The sequence below is a fragment of the Heliconius melpomene genome, chromosome 18, assembly GCF_056956725.1.
Source record: "Heliconius melpomene rosina isolate 202511_hmr_F chromosome 18, ASM5695672v1, whole genome shotgun sequence".
Taxonomy (NCBI): Eukaryota; Metazoa; Arthropoda; class Insecta; order Lepidoptera; family Nymphalidae; genus Heliconius; species Heliconius melpomene.
In genome coordinates, this window is record NC_140406.1 from 9230625 (window position 1) to 9249610 (window position 18986).

Consider the following 18986-nt stretch of genomic DNA (forward strand, 5'->3'; position numbering starts at 1 on the left):
GGACGGACCTGTGGCATTAGCGTCTATCTAAAGGCATAATATGTCAGCGCATATGTATGTAATGCACAATGAGGAACGTGACAATTTTAATTATTAGACGTGAAAATCGCCAGCTGCGAGGAGGAGGGATTTCAGTGGCCCCCATTTGACCGCCATTGCCATATTTGGCACGGCTCGCGTCTAAATACGGCGCGCGGCCGCCCACCGCCCGCCGGCGCCGCTCGCGCCCGCTCGCGCCCGCTCGTCCCCGCTCGTCCCGCTCGTCCCGCGCCGGCCCGCTCTATTACTTCTATTTACGAAATAAACTCAAAATAAAACCTCTATTTTAATACAGATTTCGGGCACGTTTCGCGTTCGCGGGTTCCGGCTCGCGGATGTGTCGGGTTACGTCGCGGCCCGCTCGTTCCGTCTCGCTCGCTCCGTCGCCGCGCCACCGTGTGCGAGCGGGACGGATAGCCATCGCGGCGCGCGGGGCGCAACGCCGCGAAGTCAGTCGCGGTCCGAGCGGCCGAGCCGTCAGTCCCGCCCTCGGTTCTTTCGCGTTTTCGGTCAGTCTCCGTTCGACGTTCGAACGGTGAGGTGTGTGAAGCGCGTGTGCGCACCGGTTACTGTGGCGTACTGCGAGGTTATCATGGACGCGCCCGGCGGAGCGCGAGAGCCCCGCTTTGGGTCGCCCTACGGCATGGGACTGCTGGGTGAGGTGCCGGACATGTACGGCGCTGGCCGCCCGCCCGCCTCGCTCGGCGGCGGAGGCCTACGGCCAGGCATGCAGGCCTGCCCTGTACCTCGCGCGGGTGTTAAGCGCCCATCAGACCAGTGTTACGACGAGAGACCCTCCCAGAGCCTCGGTCTGGAGCACTGCACGATGCCCGACATCGCTGACGACGGCTACGCTTCCCTCCAGCCCAAGAAGTCACCACCGTCTAACGGCAAAAAGACCAAAGGTCGTGTAAAAATCAAGATGGAATACATTGATAACAAACTACGCCGGTACACTACATTCTCGAAGCGGAAGACAGGAATCATGAAGAAGGTGGGTCGCTGAGACCACTTTTGGCAATATTCCATAAAACTAGCCCATAACTTCTGGTCACTACAATGTGTGAAAGTGTCATATATTGTCTTGAAGAATTAATTAGTGGGGAAAGCTGTTTATTGAGTAAAATAACTTATCTGAGTCATGTCCGACAAATTTTCCCAGTATGACTATATTCAATATTTTATTTAATATGCTTAGGAGCTTACTGTTATTACCAAATTTAACTTATATACCATTAACAGATAGTTCAAATTATAAAATTTTATTACTTGACACTTAGTAATTTTACAGGATTATATTTGTTTTATTTTGATATTACTAAGAATCAAGGCGACTTTAATTTCTAAAAATTAGATATTAATTTCACTTTTGAATTATAAATTTTCTTGCTTTACCATTATTTTTATACTTCTAAATAATTACACATTATAATAAATTATATTTAAATATTTAGAAATTGGATACTTCAATAATTACAAAAGATAATTAAGTAATATTTAATAATGTACTGTTTCAATTCTTATTTTTCGAATATTTTTAGTGAGATATAGTCTAAAGTAGCTTAGAAAGGGAAATTGTATAACAATTAATTATTCTACAAGGGCTTAAAAACAAAGATTAAGTTTTGTTTCACACTTATAGGTTATGTCAAATTGACAAAATTATGGAATATTGCTAAATGTGACTTATAATGCATGTTTTTATATGAAATAAGTATATTTGTATTTAGAAATAGCTAAAATTATGTGTTTCAGGTTATTTTTATGTGTTTTTGTAAGCATTTGTGCAGAAAGTTTTGACAGGTGTCAGCTGATAAGTGTTAGTATGTTGATATGATATACACCCTTAAAATTCACCTTAACGACAGTATAAGATATATCACTAATTATTTTTATTTACTTGTAATGAAATATAGTATTAAAATCTGTTAATTAAACCCATATTTTGTGTATTTTAGTTCATTTTGAGTCATCTGACATTGTATGTTGTAAGCATAGTACGATAGATGGCGCTAGTAGTATCAAAAAATAATCCCGAAAACAGTAACTTGACATTACATAAATAAATAATCACTAATATTAGAAAAACGTTTATTAACAAAATTTTATTCTTAAATCAATATGCTCAAGAATTTTTATAGGTTTTTTTAAATAAATTTAATTCTTCATTAAGATCGAAATATATAAATAAATAATTTAAACTGAAAATGTTAAAGTGGAACAGATAAATTATACAATATAGTGGCATTATCTGCCTCTGGCCATTTTACAAGTCAATCGATTCGCGTAGGTGTCTGTTACAAACAGGATTTTTCTAGCCATCTGTAGAGGAATTTTAATAAGTCGAAGTCTGCAAATTTCACTGTCTTATAATAATTGCTGGTAATAGTGTTACGTCTTTGGAATTTAGAGTTAACATTTATAATTTAATAACTAATAATATATAATTATATCAATTTTATAACTTAATAAGTTTGTACATATAATGAAAATATTTTATATTTGTGTTCGAAACGCATATAATATTTATTTAAATAATACGTATTAAAAATTTTATAACGAAACTATTCGCTTTTATTCGAAATTAAATTTAATTATTTTGATAAACAAAATAAACAAAAGTAACTAATCTCATTTTAGAATCGTATTAATAACAATTATAAATAATTTACAACTGTATTTTTTAATATTTAAACAGCATGTCAAAAAAAATTACATAGGTAAAAATTAATAAGGCTAAAGTGTTTCAAAAGCTGCCTTTGCATACAAGTTGTCTGTCGGATCTTCAGTCACGGAGTCTTTGATGCACCGATAATGTGGGGACAATCTGGTTTACATCTCAAATAAAGGGTTACGTGCTTTATTTTGTCTAGATCTAGATCTTAATGTATCGTGCCTAAACTAAAGCTATACTTTCAATATACTTTTAAGATTTTTTAAGGTTTATGACAGAATTTAGGTATATTTTTTATTCTATACGTAAATTGTTTTGTAATTAGAATAAAAGAATCATGTATATATACGTACGTATTTATTAAATATTATATTTTATCTGTTTCTGTACGTTTGCGCTGCGCTCCTTAATATTTTATTACAAGTTAAAATACTATTTAATATTTTTATATAGGTACTAATTCTATTCTACAAATATATATTTTTTCATATTGAAAGTTGATCAATTTAATATTATCTATATACCTACCTACAAATAAAATTGGGATAATATATATTAAAGATATAATATTATTACGTGAAATGGTTAACCCCTGTTTACCGACCTCGCGAGACTTATGAAATTAACAACTACTATTTAATATTTTAGAATTATAATGACCTACAATAATTGTATGTGCGGAAAATAAAGAGAATGATATAAAACTTTATACCTATGTAATGTAATCTATAGAATAATAAAATCTGAAATAAGTATGTACGTATCCTTAGAATGGATAGAATAGTATAGATCACAATTTAAACTTAGTATAATTACTGAATGTCGATTTTATTAAAAAATCTTTATATATGAATATGAGAATCTTCAAAAATAAACCGCGGCGTTGATTCCTACCACTCACTGTAATGATTCGAATAAGGGCGGAAGTTCCAGCAAAACTTACCCACCTATGTGCAAAATGACACTTAATTTAGTACATAGATGGGTAAGTTTACACTTAAAGCTAAAAAATATTATATTTTTATTTTCAAATTTTATGGTGATTTCTTGCACCTAGTATTTTTTTTTAGTTCAGATTGGTTTAGAGGGTGTATATTCTCTACATATAATATAATATAAATATGTTTAACAATTCTAAAAAAATATATTAATTAGAATAAATAAAGGCTTCGAGAGTCCACATCCGCTTGTTAGATACACGTTGATTGTATAAATCGTTCTATTCGATTTTAACCACAGATTGTGTTTCATCTTGTTTTATTTATTTGTTATATTCGATTAAAATGGAATATACGTTTGCATATTTCTTATATCTTTCAAATGATACATTGATTGCAATTTATGATAGTAATTACGGTTTTTTTAAATATATTTTTATAATATAAATTATAATCAAAAATGTCTTTTTATTAACCATTTGGTTAATTCAAGACATGACTAGCATTGTATCGATGTTTATGGAACCAAATTGCTGATTATTCGATGTTTCAAAGAACATAGTATTTTTTTCATTACTTAAACATCGAATTAATTTATTACTCTCTAAACTAAAGTCTCTAAAACAAACACAATAACACAATACAAAAAACACATTATTTTTCTTTAGTATTTCCTTAGTATCTATATTTTATCTATTGTTCAGGAGTTGCTTTAATACTTGCATTATTCGATACACGAACGATCCGTTCGATTGAGTAACATCGTTTGAATCAACTTCCGTAATGTTTCCATTACGGTGGCTAATGGCTTATTTATATTATTTTATGTAAAAGTATGAAGTTTCAGTAAAGACTGAATTAATTTATAGCTGAAATATTATTTAAAATTTTAACAGTTAAATAGATTCTTCGAAAGGATTTTCTTTCAAATTTGTAAATATGTTTGTCTGTGTTCAAAATTCTTTGTCGCTTATGTTTTTCATGTTTACTTATCGTATTTATATTTGTATAAAATAATTAATAATTTTTCGTTGCAAACTTTGGTAAATTGATTTACTATATTGTTATGTCTGTTAAACCCAAATTCTTAAGAAAATCTATAAATTTAAAGCTTGATAAAAATTTAATTTTATTATACACGTCGGGCTGATGTCGGCATTTGTCGGCCATTGTAGGGCTGTCGTGTACCCCGACATAGTAGCCCGAGGCGGTGTAGCGTAAGCCGATGCGGGGATTCGCAATTTATAGCGGTATGTCACATCGTTAGTGAAAAACATTTGATCAGTCAGTACTTTTATTTTATTATCTGTTGCATAGCTTTTTTTAAAAACTTTTTACTTTAAAGTTTCTTGATTTTTAACTGTTTTGTAAGAGTGATGTGAGAGGATATTTTGTAAAATACATAAATACTGGTGATAATATAATTCTTTATAATGAAATAAACAGCGTCACTTTTTTATACTATAATGTTGCCAATGCTAAACTCGCTGTGCATCTTGTTTATAAATCACATTTTTCTCATTTCTACTTGACAGGTATTAACTATTCAGCTTTATTATTGCGATCGGAAACTCGGAGATAGCTCATTTTTAACGACCGTCAAAGGAACTGAGATCACGATCCAACTAAAAACCGGTCAGAGAACTAAATGAGTCAACAATGTGAAAACTATGTTATGTTTCATATTTAGCTGTCAAGCAACATGGCTTCCAAAGGTGCAATTTTGCAATTTTTTAAAAATGTTAGACTGCTCGCAAGGTGGTCTCACATACGGCGGCAATCTTATCGCGAATTTCGAAAATTCTCAACCTCCCAGCAATTAGCGCAATTGTAATTAATCGAATCGAACAAACGCTGTTATTAAAATAATTGAAATATCGATTTTAAATCGTAAAGATTATTTTACTTGTCGACTTTACTTTGGGCTGAAAGCTATTACGCCGTTGCTTGCGAGGCATCATTAAAAAGTCATAAATTATACAGTCCGATAGAGCGATAGACCAATCCCGATATAGTCCTTGGGAGCATTTTAATAAATTTAAAACAACTATTATCGTTTGGCAGAGTCGTGATTTTGTTAGTGGTTAGGGCCCGGAATAAGTCGTCACGAACGATTACTAAATTAATTAGGAACTAGCTAGTAGATTGCCAGCCTGATTATTTTCCCACACGGGCGACGAGAGCATGAGATTTCCAACTATTGTTAAATAAAATTGAGATTAGGCACATCTCAATTTAGTAAATTGCTCGACTTGACGTTTTGTACATGACGTATCCAAGTTTAGGTATAACCTACACCCAATGAAGCTTCAAATCAAGTTTCGTGAGTACGATAATTAAGTTAAATAATAAATTTAAGATAGATCGAAGTTTATATGATGGTTGTGGGTTCTTATCCCTAGTTAAATATTTGATGAATCAGTGTGGTTTTGTAATTCGACCTATAAAGGAAATTTTCTATAATGATCAAAACACATTATTTTAATAATGTATACCTACTCAGTACTAAAACTGCAATTGTAAACTTTATAGTTAAATGTAGCAAGGTAACTTTTGTTCGTTAGTAATTCCAAAAGCCGGATGGCACGGGGAACTCCTTGTACCTTCTGATATCTTCTGATGCCCTAGTACTTTTGGGACCATATTTGGCTCTATATGCAGCGGTTTTCTAATTTTTAAAATACCACCACTATCTATAGAGTAAAGTAGAATTTTATTCATCCTTTTCACGAAATCGTTTTGAAATTTTGTTGTTATTATTTTAAAAACATAATTTTTATAATCTGTTACGTTTTTTTAATAAAAAATACAACAGACAAAAATCTACGAAAGCATTATTTATATTTTTCTAAATGAATTCAATTTTAGCAGAATTTTGCTCGAAATATGTACAAAATGAGAGCGTAGAGCAAATAAATAGAACTGCCGAAATTAAACAATTATTCGTTGCGTACACTAATTGCGAAGCGCGTCGACCCATATCTCACGCTCCGGCTTACGAAATGGCGGAGATGAGATAGAAATGTGTATTTATTTATTTATTATACTTATTTAATGTTAGAAAAATATATTTATTAATTAAGTTAAGTAATTAATAAATTTATAAATGTACCTAAATGTATTTATTTACTAAACCTTAGGTTTAGAGTAAATGTTTTAAAAAAATGCCATAAAATGAGTGATCATAGTGTAGTTTAGTTTATTTTTTAATTTAGTTTTTAAATAAATAAAAATAAACCTCAAAAATATCAAAAAAATATATTAATATGGAAAATAGTGACGTAACCTAATTCTCCTATCGCTATAATAACTTAAAACCTTCAATCAAATTTCCACAAACAAATTGTAATTAAAAAAAGAACTAATTATTTCCCAATGCAAAATAGTAGGATTAGTTAACACCAAGAGACCGCCTAAACAAGTCGAGATACTAGGAGCTCATAACTGCCCAAGAAGTCGACAAATACGACCAGTTTATCATGAACCGCGTTTCACTTAGACTCGGTAGACATAAGGAGGGTAACGTAGGTCGACAAATATAACCAGTATATTATGAACTGAGTTTCTCTATGAAAGACCCAAGAATTACGTACAATTTATAGAAATAAGCGGGGCGAGGCAGGTCTAGGTTGATTGGCCAGTGTGTAGGGAACGTCTGGCGTACGGCCCGCCCCTTCACACCTAGTGAACGCCTCGTTGTTATGCGCGCCTAGTACTACGCTGTTTGGATCAAATGTATAATCCGGATAAATCCGTTAAGACGCTGCCCTCCCTGTCAAGTGTTTGCGTGATTAAGCTTAAGTTTGAGAGCGGTTTGTTTTTTTATTTTATTTTTTTATTACTGTGTCTTTGTTTTGGATAAAATGTTATTAGATTATGCTTATTTAGTTTTTTTTGTATTTTAAATGTTGTATTGTTTATCTGGTACACAGGCCGTTGTGGCGCAGCGAAACAACATCGGTTCGATACTCGCTCGTCGGATTTTTTTTTATTTCTCCGTTTTGGTAACAAGACAAAACGCAATGTTGAATTCTTCCACTCAACACACAGTATCTCGAAAATGTGCCTAGTTCCCGAGGAACGGAGTCCCCATCGTAACACTAGGTCCCCTTTGCCTACCCTGCTATACGAAAAAAAGCGTGAAACAAAAAGTAATTGTTAATCCAAATTCTTATTACAAAATTAAGTTATAAATTAAGCACTATATAGAGCATTCAACACTTTAAGCTTCAAAACTTGGTCTTAAACAAAGAACTTTTTAGAGTAGGTAATTTATGCAAACGAATCGAGAAGCACTCTAAATCGATTAAACATCGATTCGTACATCAATCTTATTCGCGAGGGTACAGACAGATGACAGTCGGTTGGGACTGATTATTACTGTTACAGAGATTGTTCGATTAATCGACAGACTTATTGGTGAATTTGTCCGAGTTAGTTATTCCTAGATAGTTACTAAGTTATTCATTGTTCGTCGGAAGCATCAAAGGGTTGCGCGATCACGACCCAAAGTGTTCTCGAGGCGGGATTTCGAGAAAATTGCTGTAGAACGCACGATTATAAAGCACATCACTACCCGAATTCTGATTAGATGTAACGAGCGATTGTGTTATCAGAATTTTTAATGTTTACATGTAAAAAAGGTGTTTTCGTTAAATTTTGACGACATTTCGATTATGTATTTGAAATGATGTATTGGTGGCTTACTATCTCTTAATATAACATTATATATTTAGTTTTAATTACAATAAAAAAAATGACAAGATAAAAAAAAAGTGATTTTCTTAAAAACTGTACCAACAGAATTTTTGTAGCATAAAAAATAATATAGTGAGTAATTAGAGTACCAAAATTGCCTTTGAAGTTTAAACTTCGCGAAGTATCCGAAAATTTTAATTAAAGACGATCTCCGTGTAATTACCCGAAGGCTTGTACGGTAGGCGACACAAGAATATGCTTTATATTTTGTAGTTATAGTCCTTATTACAAGTAGCAATTAGGGCCAAAGCTGCATTTCTTAAAAGCAATTTGTTACAACCTATTGTTTCGACGCGTCTTGCATAAGCGCCCATAATTTACCAAATGAGAATATAAATAATGTTTTTAAACCGTGTAGGTACATTGATTTTTTGTTCATAGTTCGGTAATTAAATGTTATGTATCATTATAAATTCTTGCAGATGCACGAATATGACATATCTTGAAAGGTATAAAATTGCCGTTTAACTAGTAACTAAAAGGTAGAGTCGTGAAAGATATCAATTATTTATATAGGTAATTTTTTTGTTATGCATCATATTTTGTACTATTAGTTTCTTATTGGTCTTTTGTATTTTGTTTAGTAGGTAACATAGAATATGTGGTAATATATAATTTTTTATATGATACGTCCACACTAACATAAATATATTTTGAAAAAGGTATAAAGATCATGTGAACGTAGCGGGACTGGAACTCGCTACTGTTGGAAGCCGTCAACATACCTTCATCACACACATATTTTGAGATTTTTTCAATATTATTGTATAACAACAAGTATTAAAATTCAGTTGAGATATTCTCAAGTTCCCTTTTTCCGTACAGCCCGATCGCATTACACTTGCAGATAGATCCAGTCATTATCGCTTGTAATGAGCAGCGAGCACCTTGTGGACAAACAAAGTTGATGAATTCAATGTATGAGCGTAAGCGTTTAAATACTGCGTTCAATTAGTGTCTATTTTACTCTTGTTTCGTACGTTTTTTGTTGGGTGTCTATAATAAGGTTAATTCAATTATATGGGCATCTGTTATATCTTTAAATGTAATAGATATTATATTTATAATAGATATATTATATTTAGTTTCCTTTAGAGGTTGTGGGTGGCGGAACATAACACCGTGGTATATTTAATATAAACAGGAACATATTTGTAGTTAAACTTTATACTTCATCCTGGCATGTACCAATAACTTCAAGACCACTAACAGTATCTGAAAAATAGTAAGTTTTTAGGTTCTTGCTTTCGCCATAATTTATTATGATGTCATATTATGGTGTCTTATTAATAAATTTTAAAAAAATCACGAACGCGACAGTACTTGCTTTAAAATGACCAAGTGCAAAGTGAGGCGTAAGTGTGACGTGGCAGGAGCCGGTTCTCAAGTACGAATCAATCCGTGGGATTTTTACTAAGTTCCTTCGCCAAATATCTGCATTTATTCCCATCTTTTTCGACGGTACCTAGTAACCGCGAACAATGATCGACGACATTCTGCCATGTCTAACGACTCTTTTTACTAAACGCGAATTGTGTTAATCAGTTCGCGTTGAATATTTCATTTTTATTAGCAGCTTTCTTGTTTCATTATATTATTATGTATGTGGCCATTTATAATTACTTCATATAAGATATTATAGTGTAGCTCGCGGTAGCAGTTTTCAATTTTTTTTTATACCATACACTCTGTGTTCAAGCGAGAAATTTATTCGCTTTACTGTGAAACAGTAGGTACATAATTACTATAATCCCTTAATGTATGGGATAAATTACGTTTAGCACGTAAGCTTTATGAGCAACCTAGGCGCGGACACCTGCAACTACTGGCTCGATGAAATTGGTCCTTCGAGACAAGTTGCGAGTTTCGGCCATTAAGCTCGTAAATTGAAATTGTTTTCATTTTAGCCACTCAGTGATGTGGACATATAAATGCCAAGTCATTTTACATTTTAATCACCATTCCGCAGACATTTTAAACATTTCTAGGCTTTGTTTGTGTAAACGTGTCAAGGCGGGCTAGTACCAGAAAAGTTATATTATAAATATAATTCGTATTTTACTCAAACAAACGAAAACGATTGATTGGAATGCTGAACGCCCAAAGTTAATTATTTGTTTGTTAAATAATTTAACATACTTAAATTCTGAATAATGGAAACGCGACCACGCACGGTCGTTATTCGGCAGCAGATCTTATCAGTTGAAGTTGTCACGAAAAAACACCAAGAAGTTCGCCCACCATAGTGCCCCCGATATCTGGCGTTCCGTCAAAATATCCGAACGTAGCCAGCGGGGCCCCATCCATAATGTATGGGCATCGCGAACGTCATACATAAAACATTAACGAGTAAGTTTTTATTTTATTGCGGCTCGGGCAGAGCGTCGCGTTGTTTTTTCGTCAATTAAAAAATCCACCGAACATCCAGATTTCGGTGGGAAAGCTCGAGTTTTGTCAACGTCGTTATGCAATTGAACCACCAATCCGTTTTTACCGTCATTGTTTCCCGGAATGGTTGACGTTTCGATGTGAAGCTGGAATTCACCGCGGGCGTCGCGTGCTACGGCCGCTACCTTCAAACGAACTCCTGGCTTTTTTGCAGCCTTGATCATTAAATCAAGGTTGACAGTTGTCCATGTTAAGTATACGACGAACGACGTGCTAAGATTAGAAAAAGGTCATGTTATTACTTATGATAGCTTAAAGTTTTGAAACGCTTCACATTAGATTATAGCTTGGCAGGCTTTATGGAAGTCAGTGTTGCGATGGTCGCCCACGCCGGCGGTCGTGTCGTTCTATGCCACAGAGTCACAAAGTCATCACGTGCGCGCCCACGTGACGCCTACTGGCACATAGCGTTGCGAAAAAAACAAATCTCTTTACATAATTCCTATTATAACCTTGAAATTTAATGCTTCCATTAAACTACTGCACGTGGGCACTCAGATAGTTTCCTTCAGCTCCGTTTGTTTATCGCATTCTGTCTTAAATTTGAGCATATTCAGGACAATCATTTGCTAGCACCATTTAAAATGTAAATAATTGAAACTTTATAGAATTTGCTCGTTATCAAACGTTCATTATAGTCTCAGAGAAAAAATCTAGAGCGACCTACTGACGCTAACGACCATAAAACTGGTTGTAATAGTGCATAATAAACGGTGCGCTGCAAGCTCCATAATGAAGCATTCGGATAATCTCAATAATTCACGTGTCGCGTGTTAGCCGTTAATTAAGCTATTTGTCAGGTGCCAGGACAATTTACATTTCTCCCGAAGAGCCGAGGATCCGCCGTGGGTCGAGTGCATGGAAACGACGTATTATTATCCTTTTAGGGAAAGCGGCATCTCTTAGAGACGCTCCGTTCATCCGAACTTTTTATTAAACCAATGGCACAGACGTCTGAATTGTCCAGTAAATACACATATCCAAGAAAGTAACGGGCTATTTAAATACGATTTAATTGAAATGGTCGTAATGTATAAAACTTTACGATTTTTTATCATTAAGAAAATTTTAAAATATTAAGATAACTGTTTCTAAATATTCGAATTTCTTTAATTATTACTTATTATTGAAAATTTTATAAATATAAGAAAATAAATAACATATGTGCAAGAGTATCTGCACCGTTTCATACAAAAGTATAGAAGTGTCGTTAAGCAAATACAATTCATGGGAACTCGTTCTGATCAGAGACAGGCCATCAAGTTGGTTGGTTCGCAAGTGAAATGTATTGACAACTGGTCTTCCTTGATGCATATCGGCGTGATGATATCGTCGGCTCCTGTAACCCTCGGTGCAACGGGCATTGTGAAGATCATCGATAAAGCTTGTTTATTTAACACTAAAATGTATTCAACCATGCAAAGCTATTAAGCAGAGAATTATGAACAGATGGACGGGTTTCCGCTCATAAGCTCGGCCATTAGCTGAGATATTTGTTTTTTAATCCACATATAGTGGTGAATTGAATGTATAAATTAATAAAATCATGTCTATATCGCGCTGCTACCTACGTAGCGTCGCTCGCAGCCATAACTTCGATCTTTAGTAAGGTCGTAACCGCAGGTAATTGGACGCGCTTCAAACTCAGTAATGTTTCTCAATGAACTTAATAAATCAAGGTCGAGGTAGCGCCTACTAAATGATAGTCTACGTGGCCAACATTCGATAAATGGTAATGAACAAACAGGAAACTTATGGAAGTCGCTCGGTTGACAATAAATTAAGAGCATAGACTGAACTGGACAGCCATTCATAAAGCAATCGCGGTTGCTTATGAATGAAACGGTAACCAGCCTATAAACAGCCAATTATCGGCACCATTGGTATTGATAGCAATTGGACGTCATTAAATTTGCATGTGACACCGCCCGCAATCTTATAACTATGCACTGCTCACGTAGGAGATATCGTTCTATTGAATCAATTATGGCCTATTGTTTCATGAATCGGACATTGTTGCTTTTAAATCCTATTGTTATTTAAGTTTGGTTCAAAAGTTTTTAAGAAAATCATTATAATTATTTGTTTTATATCTTACTTTCATAAATACTTTCAAGTCACTTGAAAATCGAATGAAACCTCTATTCGTATTGATATAATTAATTTAAGATATTTTCGGACCTAAACTGTGTCATGTTGTTTATGATTTTTTAAAATTTAGCTGGTAGGTAATTAAGTTATCGTATGTACGATGTAATTATTTTTAAAGCCTTTTAAAAAACCGCTGTTTTACAGTGCTACCTTTCACAAAACACTTTTATATTAAATGCACCAAAGTTGTTATTCTTGGACGCAATCCGCTCGCTACTGGAGTTACGATAATGCTCTGGTTGCAGCGCTCAGTAATTATTATTTAAGTGTCGGTTAAATTAATCGGTCTAGCCATTACTCAGTCTACATCTACTACCTCGTCGCCGTATCTTACAATCTTCGTTTCTGCAATAAAAAATATTTTTTCATAAAATTTTTGACATGATTTTTAAATGTCTGGTCCATTTTAATCTACAATTGTTGTTATTTTTATGGCTATTATAAAAGTTTTCGTCAGTACAAAATTTGGTCGAATATCATACAATTTACATATAGTACCGTTATTCAAGAAAACCGACTGGTTCATACTGAATTGTAACCCTTTTTCCATAATCAAGTTCCTTGTCTCGGACCAACTCAAAACAAACAAGCTAAATAACTTGCTTTACGTATTTGTACTTTCTTTTAAAGATTTTTACCAACATTTATCTTCGTTACTAAGTGTCATCAGATTTATTGTCTTTTTTTATTATTAAGCATTACACAATTCCAGAATATTTAAATAAAATACTAAATTCTTTACTATTAGAACTTTACTATTGCAATAATAATGTTTTTCTGTCGATACCGCTATCATACACTACTAAACCTTTACGCGAAAGACTATTCGCCCGCAAATACCTGCGGGTAGGATGACGCAAAGATAGGTCTGACAAACGAACACGTGGCCCGTGGTCAAGCAGAAGGCTCGTTTAAGCCATTTACGATTAATCCACTCACAAATATGGCAACCTGGCCTTTCATAACCTGTTTTTGGGGCTTCCACAGTCCCTGGTGCTTTTATTTTTACTATAACACGTGCCCGTTTTGATGATGTTGTGCAGTGGTTGGCTGTTACGTAAAGGTTGCGAATTCTGTTTCTACTTTAGGGGAGTTATGTTAAAATGTGTGAGTTTGATTGCCACTTGAGGGAATGATATACATTCACTTCGACACGACGACGAGCACGACGTTTAGTACCGCCACTTAACTGCAATTTCTCTGCGTGGGGAACGGTGAGTCTTAAGAGTAGGTTCCCTTGGTTCCTGCTACATGTGGTGTACAGCGTAAAGCCAAGAGATTAGGTTATTTCTGCCAAATCCACATTATGAATGAACATAAAAAACACGTGTCTCGTTATTTTAAATTTGATTCTCTATATGGTAACGTTACTAAGTAGGTATTGCCGATTGTTAATTTCACAGATTGTAACTGATTTACATTATTCATGCTATGTTTATTATACCCCTATATAGACCTATGATATACCACACATATAGCTATGTATGAAAATATTTCCTATATGTGGACACCTGGCTGCTCAGCTTTGATTGACAAATACACTAGTTATAGATTTTTTTAAACACTCTACAAGCTGACGAGGAGCAGGAAACTCTTATGTGGAAGTTGAAGGGCATTAGCTCGTTACTTTGCAATGTAAATCAAATAAATAAGTGTAATAAATTTACTTAGTAATTATGATTTTACAAGCAATAACAAAATTGTTTACGTTTATATGTAAATATTGTAATACATATTTAAGTTTTTTTTTTACAATAATTATTATTTTTAATTATATGTATCCCTATTTCCTCTCATGTATAAAGAAAGTAAAGAACTTTGTATCCTTCGAATCTTCTCTACTTTACGCTAAACTTTGCTTCAATGCAGAACTCTATATGTATGTGCTACCCACAGCTATCACTATTAATATATTTTATTAATTTTACTTATATAAATAAATATATTGGGTATCTCATTTACACCAAAATGCAGATTGCAAACTAAAGGTAATGGCTATCTACTCTCAGCGGCAGTGAAAGCAACAAGGACCTAAAAAGGTTCTTTGTCTTGTCAATCTGGCCGAAATACGGAAATATGCGTACATATTTATATAAATTTCATCACATCTCAAGTGAAATGTAAAAAAGACAATATTTTGTATTATTTTCACATGCTATAGACATTATTTTGATTATTTAATAATGTTTCGAGTATGTGAAAATAATATTTTTTTCTAGTTATCACTAAGAAGTTATGTCTAGGATAACTAGCATATTTAACGTCATCTAGGTTAAGTATTAATTGGATGAAATAGCTAAAATAGTTTTATTTTAACGCCTATAAATTTATTTCTGACGGCTTGATAACCAATTATACGTTTTATACAAAAATATTAAAAAAAAATTCTATCTATAGAAAACCTTATCAAAATCGGCGTTTTTATTACTTATTAAAGCGTTATTAGAATTACAAATTTAATTTCTATTTAATTCATTTTAACAATTTCTTATTCGTTTACACTAAATATCAACGCAATCTGATAAGTATAACATATTGATGAAAATACAAGTATACATGGATAATTATTCTAAACTAGATCGTAACTTGGACTATGTTAAACGACTTCAATTTAACGCAGCGGGCGCACTTTGCATTTCATTAGTTCGTGTATTTGTTTTAATGCATGTTTGCTTCTCGAATTTATTTTATATTAATTTTATTATGTATAATTTGTTAGTGGACTAAGTTTATAATAATTTAGACATAAAATTATACATAAAAGGTACGGTAGTACAAAAAGAGCTTTTGCTAAGCTTCAATTACGTAGCACTTCGAAAAGCTAAAATTATTGAATTACATAACTCGCAAGGCGCCAAGAAGACTTGACTGTTGACAATTATATAATACAATTTCATGAGTACATAACGTTCTTTAATATTTATTGTTGAAGATAAAGCTTTAAGCAGCTTCACTCTTATTACCGAATAACAGGGTAGGTAGAGCCTAATATTGAGACACTCCGTTCTTTGCTTTCCGCACATTTTTTAAGTCACTACGTTTTAAATGGTGGAAATTAACTAATAAATAATTTATCAACAAGAGCGGAGAAAATGAAAATAATTAAAATATACGTAATAATCCCCCAAGTGGATCCAAACTCACAACCCTCACGCTTACAATCAATTGGTTGACTGGTTTTTACATTGCTTACAAACATGAACCTCTTTCCAACATTTATTCTTCGAAATATGTCATCCACATTTCTCATTGGACATCAGTGACTTCAGTCAACGTCACGATACAAATCGTCAGTCAAAAGGAAATTTTGTACTGTTCAGCCGAAAGTTTTTCACCAAAATTCTTCTGGCCGGCGCTTCGTCCGTGCCTTCTGCAAGTGGATTGCACTTAAGTACTGTTTACCCAACATTAATTTTTGGCAATAAAAGACAAACACAGTGGAAATGTCCGGCACGCACGCCGCGATGCTCCGTGGGAAGAGCGGCGGCTTTGAACTCCATTGTACTTGCAATTAGTGATTTTTTTTAACCCACTGTACCAGCTCGCACTTGTCGAGAAATGTCACAACGCTTAATGCCTCGCCGAAAATTGTTTTTGCCCACCTGAATCATAAAGACAGTTATTTTTATATTTATTACATGTGCGCGCAATAAACAAATTACTTGTAAAAATTTATTAATTATAAATATACTTAACTTATATAGCTTCGATTCGACAGTTATTTTATGTCGTCATTTGTCAGTTTATATCGATCTTCGTTTTAAAATAATTAGCCATAAATGATTTTGGCAGAAGTAGGTCTAGAAATGGACAAATTAATTAAATTAATATAAATATATGAACAGCCAACAGTTTAATTATATATCGTTGAGTGAATTAAAATTTTAACACTTGCAAAATAAATATTATTGACACTAAATTTATTGCTTTATGTAATCAATGTCACACGAAATCCGGTTTAAGAATGACAACGTAGAAGTGAAATGACCTATATTCTCTATTTTTTTTATTTATATACATACTAGTGGGCCCGGACGCGGCTACGCCCGCGAAAATATAAGCCTAAATCATTAAAATAAGTTAAAAAATAATAATAAGTGGAGATTTATTATTAGAAAAAATATCTGAGTAACCGAAATGAACAAACCAAAGAAGTAAAAGTAACTAAAGGAAATTCTTAATATTAGAAAAAAAAACCTAAAGTTTGCTGTGCGCGCGTACTAAACATTTTTCTATATTAAATAATTATTAATTTTTCCGAACAATATTAAATAAAATCTCAAATGATTAAAATTACGATATTTTAAGTGTATAACATCGGTATAGATAACCGAACTGAGATAAATTAATTATAAGCAGCAAATAATTACATAAAAAATAATAGTAATTCGAAAATCTATAAAAATTTACAAAATCATCAAAGTCATCCGCCCGTTCGCGTCGGTCATACTCATATTATGCCGCCCGAAGGCTAGGTCATTTGGAATCAGTCACATCTTAATTATTTATTAGAATGTTATACAGTAAACTATAATTTCCATCTAGATGAAATGCTAAACGTGACTATTATATTTATTTTCATAAGGATGAATATCAAATTATAGAAATCATCTAATTTTTGTTAATGATTTGTATAAAGAGATTTGTATAAATCTATATCGGCGCGCACCATGTATGCATTAAGCAAACTCACTGTGGGTGACGTTTTCTTAAAACAGCAAACTTTGCAAGCTGTTGCTTAGCAACGCGTAGCGACGATTGTTATTAACATGGCGGAATAAATTCCTTGTCAAATTAATTATTTTAATATATTGGTATATAACGAAAATATTACAAATATGAGAAAAAAAAAGTATCCTATCTCACCTCAAGTATCTCTATATGAGTATTTTATCACAATTAAATTAGCGGTTTGGCCCTGATTGCGGAAAAGACAGACAGACAGACAGACAGACAGACAGACAGACAGACAGACAGACAGACAGACAGACAGACAGACAGAGTTACTTTCGAATTTATAATATAGGTATGGATATCGGTACCGTATGAGAGTTCAGGTTGGTAATTTATTATTTTATTGTTTGTTTTTATAACGCCAAAACACTAACACTCACTCATAATTATTTATTTTCATTTCTCCGCTCTGTAACGTATCGGATCCTGGACGAAATCTGAGAACGGACTTGACACTATCTTCTTTTTATCTTATTACATTGCTAAAAGCGGGATATTCAATATATTTTTACATATTCCCAGCGTAAGCAGACAAAACCTAGAAACAGCTAACCTAAAGTAACAGAGTTTTTTTTTCGATCTTAAGGTTAATGCTGTTAGCCCTATTGGCGTTTACAGCGACGCCGGTTGGGTAGGGAAGAGGGTACTCTGTCCCTGAAGAAATGCAAGCACTGTGTGACTGCCTGTAGGAGAGTAGATGACTGTTAGGGCGCCCCCTGCGGGGCTCGAACCTCGGCTTGCGGCCGTCGAGCGGACAAACGGAGTGTATACTCTGTTTGCATTAAGACACTTCGGTTCCCCCACTTTCCGCCGTATTCTCTTTGCCTCGTTCCCAGAGCGAGAAAGTGAAAACATAAAATATTTCATTTCCTCGAGTGAGAATCGAACCTGCTGCGATTAGTCGCACGCTTGTGCCCCTGCGACACAACTGACCTCTAATAGTTTTTTTTTAAGAAAAAAAAACCATTAGAAGAGAATATATAATTATTTGCTATTAGTGATATTAAATGTACATAGATTATACTTTACGTTGTATAATTATCTTACTTTTTGTTGTTGCTTCGCTCTTTCAACGCATTTTATTATTTATCAATTATTCTTTATTATTTCATTGTTTATTTTTATTATAATCTTTTAATGATACTTAAATCTGTTAAGCTTCATTAACTTGGATTTATTATGATTTAAACATATTTTTTATGTTTATTGTATAAAAGACATGGAAAATGATGGAAAAACTAATA

General features: G+C 33.6%; 1 protein-coding gene across 1 annotated transcript in view; it reads left to right on the forward strand.

Annotated features, from left to right (window-relative positions):
- Window positions 1-476: 476 nt before the first annotated feature.
- Window positions 477-18986, forward strand: part of bs (serum response factor blistered) — a 181238-nt gene continuing 162728 nt past the window's right edge. The window contains exon 1 of the mRNA XM_085202466.1: window positions 477-1033. Coding sequence (XP_085058592.1) covers window positions 632-1033 — 402 coding nt within the window. The 5' untranslated portion in view covers window positions 477-631. The remainder of the gene's footprint in view (window positions 1034-18986) is intronic.